This window comes from Mandrillus leucophaeus, unplaced genomic scaffold (genome assembly GCF_000951045.1).
Source record: "Mandrillus leucophaeus isolate KB7577 unplaced genomic scaffold, Mleu.le_1.0 Scaffold417, whole genome shotgun sequence".
NCBI classification, from domain to species: Eukaryota; Metazoa; Chordata; class Mammalia; order Primates; family Cercopithecidae; genus Mandrillus; species Mandrillus leucophaeus.
In genome coordinates this window covers 488351-492936 of record NW_012104443.1, presented here as the reverse complement: position 1 = coordinate 492936, position 4586 = coordinate 488351, and the positions used below count along the sequence as shown (strand labels likewise).

Sequence of the window (4586 nt, the reverse complement as noted above, 5' to 3'; positions counted from 1 at the left end):
TCACTATGGTCTCGATCTCCTGACCTCGTGATCTGCCCGCCTCAGCCTCCCAAAGTGCTGGGATTACAGGCGTGAGCCACCGCGCCCGGCCTACAAATACTTATTTCACAAATATACTTGGAGCAGTTAAAAGATGTTATAGTCTAGGCACCATGGCTCATGCCTGTAATCCCAGCGCTTTGGGAGGCTGAGGCGGCAGATCACTTGACCTCAGGAGTTCAAGACCAACCTGGGCAACATGGTGAAACCCTATTTCTACCAAAAATACAAAAAATTAGCTGCTTATGGCGGTGTATGCCTGTGGTCCCACTACTTAGGAGGCTGAGGTGGGAGGATACTTGAGCCTGGAAGGCAGAGGTTGCAATGAGCTGTAATTGCACTGCTACACTCCAACCTGCGTGGCAGAGTGAGACCCCATCTCAAAAAAAAAAAAAAAAAAGACATCATAGTTACCATACAATAATATTATATTATACCATGTTAAAGCACTTCATAATTTTACGGTAGTATTGTTTTTACTGTTATTTATGCTAGCACTGCTACTGCTGCTATTGATGACTGTTACTGAAGGCTCACTGTGTGCCAGTATTTGTACTAATTGTTTGTATACCCTGTCTTATTTTATATGCAATAACCCTGTGTGATAGTTTGTATTAGTAGATCTGTTTTGTGGGTAAGGAAACTGAGCCTTAGAGAGGTCAGACGCTTGCCCAAGAGTTCTAGCCATCAGTAGTGAAGGCAGATGCATTGAACCACGCTTCCAATTCCAGAGTCTGAGTTCTTTTTTTTTTTTTTTTGAGATGTGCAATTCCAGAGTCTGAATTCTTTTTTTTTTTTATTTTATTTTGAGACAGAGTTTCACCCTGTCGCCAGGCTGGATGGAGAGCAGTGGTGCGATCTTGGTTCACTGCAACCTCTGCCTTCCGGGTTCAAGTTGATTCTTCTGCCTCAGCCTCCCAAGTAGTTGTGACTGCAGGCGTGTGCCACCACGCCCAGCTAATATTTGCATTTTTAGTAGAGACAGGGTTTCACCATGTTGGCCAGGATGGTCTTGATCTCTTGACCTGATCCTCCCTCTTTGGCCTCCTAAGTGCTGGGATTACAGACGTGAGCCACCGTGCCTGGCCAGAGTCTGAATTCTTAGGTAGTACACCATTCTGCCCACCTTCACTCAAATGAATGGAAATTCTGAACCTTTATCATATTCCTTTGGATAATGAGATGTAACAGTTAGAATTTGTGTCTGTTATGTCTTCACACTTTTAACTTATTTTCTCTTTGGGTTTTGAAGGCACACAGTTATGACTCTTAAATGGAGTTTGATAACATTTATATACTTTAAGTTTAAAAATATCCTGATCTTGTGAATTTTTATTTTCCCTAAAAATGTTTGTAAGCACATCATTTTAATGAATCTAGGGCTCTGTTTTATTATTTATTTTTTCTACCTTGCTTTCTTTTAATTTCACATCTTGAGAAATATAATGGGATTATTTTTAAAATCTCTTGTTATTTCAATAGCAGTAATATTTGATGGCTTTCCTAAACCAACTTATTTTATATAATCTCACTCATTAAAAACTATCAATTTAGAGTTGAAAAAAGTTGTTGAGATACTACATTTTTATATTTTTGATAACAGGTTATTGAAGATATATATGAAAAAGAGATTGTCAAATCAAGGTAGGAATGAGTTTAAATTTTATACAATGTGATTGGGGTGGACCAAGTTGGATCTTGGCTGAATTTCTATGTGGTCATAACTTGAACCTTTTTTTCTGTTTCAAATTGGTCATCAAATTGACTAGAAAAACTTTAGGTGCTGAAGAGTCATAAATTATTTTTTGCCTTCTAACTTTTGGCTCAGATTAGAGGTATCAAATCCCATAGCGTTTATTTGGATTTAGATGGAATTTGAGAAAAAGTAAACATGAAGATTTTATTTCAGTTCAACTAGTATTAATTTTCTTATTTCTGATTCACTTTTTAAAAATATTCTTAAAAAGTTATGAAAGTAAGACAGTATTAAATTTACAATAATGTAGCATATATATGTAATATATAAAATGTATAATAATAAACACAAGTGATAAAAATTATTTTTGAGCAATATGCTGTAAGGGGTGAGTTTCAATAAATCGTCTTTTCTGCCCCCAATCCCTGGTTCATGTATATGATTCATATACATCTGTTCTATTCCCCACCCCTTCATGTTTTTTCAAACACAAAAGGGTTTGTACTCTACATGCCATTTTTTCATTATGCTTCTTTTAAAAAATTTAACAATGTATCTTAGGTATCTTTTTATATATGCACCTGCAGACATGTATGCCCAGTGAGTATTTTAAAAGGATATTTGACTAAATGGGTCAAAGACCATCTTCAGGATTTTGTCCTTTATTTGGAAAACAGTAGGAATTAAGAAGAGTTGTAAGCACAGTGGTATTTGAAAAAGAGATTTTTTTTTTTTTTTTTTTTTTTACTTTTTTTGAGACAGGGTTTCACCATGTTGGCCAGGCTGGTCTCAAACTCGTGGCCCCAAGTGATCCACCCGCCTCAGCCTCCCAAAGTGCTGTGCTGGGATTACAGGCATTAGCCACTGCACCCAGCAAGAATTTGGATTTGGAGGGAGCAAGAGGCAGGGAATTAGTTAGGTGAGCATTGTAGTAGTCAGCTTCAAGATGTCATAGATTTGACTTGCGTGGAAAGTTGGGAGAGGAATTGTCCATTTGAGAAAGATGGAAGTGGAAAGACTTGATGTTTGGATGTAGCAGATGTGGGAAAAGGAGAAATCTAAGAAGATCCTAAAATTTTTTGCTTAAGTTGCTGAGTGATTAGTGATGCTATTACTGACTTTTGCCACGTTGTTGGGGATGGGATTGGGTGTAGATCATTATTTCACTTTTGAATATCTGGAATTCTAGCTATGTAAGAGCCATGAAGATGGAGACATGGAATAAGCAGTTGGGTATCCAGGTGTATAGCTCAAAAGAGATTGGGTTGGCTGGGCATGGTGGCTCATGCGTGTAATCCCAGCACCTTGGGAGGTCGAGGTGGGTGGATTGCTCGAGCCCAGTAAGTAGTTCAGGACCAGTTTGAGCAACATGGCAAAACCCTGTGTCTAGAAAAAATACAAAAAATTAACTGAACATGGTGGCATATGGCTGTAGCTCAGTTACTCAAGAGGATGAAGTGGGAGGATCACCTGAGCCCAGGAGGTTAAGGGTGCAGTGAGCCACAATCGTACCACTGCACTCCAGCCTGGGTGACAGAGTGAGACCCTGTCTCAAGACAAACAACAAAAAGAGACTGAGTTAAGCCTACTTTGTATTAGCCACCATTTCAATGCTAACAATACAACAGAAAAGAGGGGAGATAGAGTCCCTGCTCTCCTGGAGGTTACATTCTAGTGGGTCACACAGACAGATGTATATATCTATATATCTATATATAATGTAATGTCAGGAGATAGTAAGTGCTATGAATTAAAGTGTGGTTAGAGGATAATGACAAGGGCTGGTATTTCAGAATAATTAGTCAAATTCTTGCTGAAGGTAGGACATTTGAGCAGATTTGTAACATATGGCCTGTTGGTCTGAAGGTGAGTATGAATGAAATTTCTTGAGAAAACTAAAGACGAGTGGGTGGATTTATTCTAGTATCATTTTTTTCTTCTATATTAAGGTTATATAATTTGAAAATTATTTTGAATCTTCAGAATGGGTTTTCACTCCAGTGGAAAGTGATTGTTTATTTTTTCATTTAAACCCTTGCTATTAATATTTCTTCTTCAGAGGTGATTTTTTATAGCAACTAAAAGCTGCTAATGATTTTTAAGCCGTATACATTTGGCTACTTTTTGTGTGTGTATGTGTGACAGGGTTCACCCAGATTTGAGTGCAGTGGTGTGATCTCAGCTCATTGCAACCTCTGCCTCCTGGGCTCAAGTGATCCCCCAACCTTAGCCTCCTGAGTAGCTGGGACCACAGGTGCAAACCACCATGCCCAGCTAATTCTTTTTGTATTTTTGGTAGAAACAGGGTTTCGCCGTGTTGCCCAGGCTGGTCTCACTCCTGAGCTCAAGCAGTCTGCCCGCCTTGACCTCCCAAAGTGCTGGGATTATAGGAATTAGCCACCACACCCAGCCCCTATGTTATTCTTAGTTCTGAAAGAAGTTGCTGTCTTTGGCATGGCTAAGATTTATTGTGGCACTTTTAACAGTCATTTTCTTATCTTGTACACGTTTATTATTATTATTATTTTTTTAATGTTTTTTTGAGACGGAGTTTCGATCTTGTTGCCTAGGCTGGTTTGCAATGGCGCAATCTCGGCTCACTGCAACCTCCGCCTCCTAGGTTCAAGTGATTCTCCTGCTTCAGCCTCTCGAGTAGCAGGGATTACAGGCATGCTCCACCACACCCGGCTAATTTTATATTTTTATTAGAGATGGAATTTCTCCACATTCGTCAGGTCGGTCTTGAACTCCTGACCTCAGGTGATCCGCCTGCCTCGACCTCCCAAAGTGCTGGGATTACAGGCGTGAGCTACGGTACCCGGCCCACGTTTTTTATTTCTTTTTTTTTTTT

General features: G+C 39.3%; 1 protein-coding gene across 1 annotated transcript in view; it reads left to right on the top strand.

The window, feature by feature from the left end:
- AQR (aquarius intron-binding spliceosomal factor) overlaps positions 1–4586 on the top strand; it is a 118092-nt gene that overhangs the window by 5796 nt on the left and 107710 nt on the right. The window contains exon 3 of the mRNA XM_011992691.1: positions 1643–1683. Coding sequence (XP_011848081.1) covers positions 1643–1683 — 41 coding nt within the window. The remainder of the gene's footprint in view (positions 1–1642; positions 1684–4586) is intronic.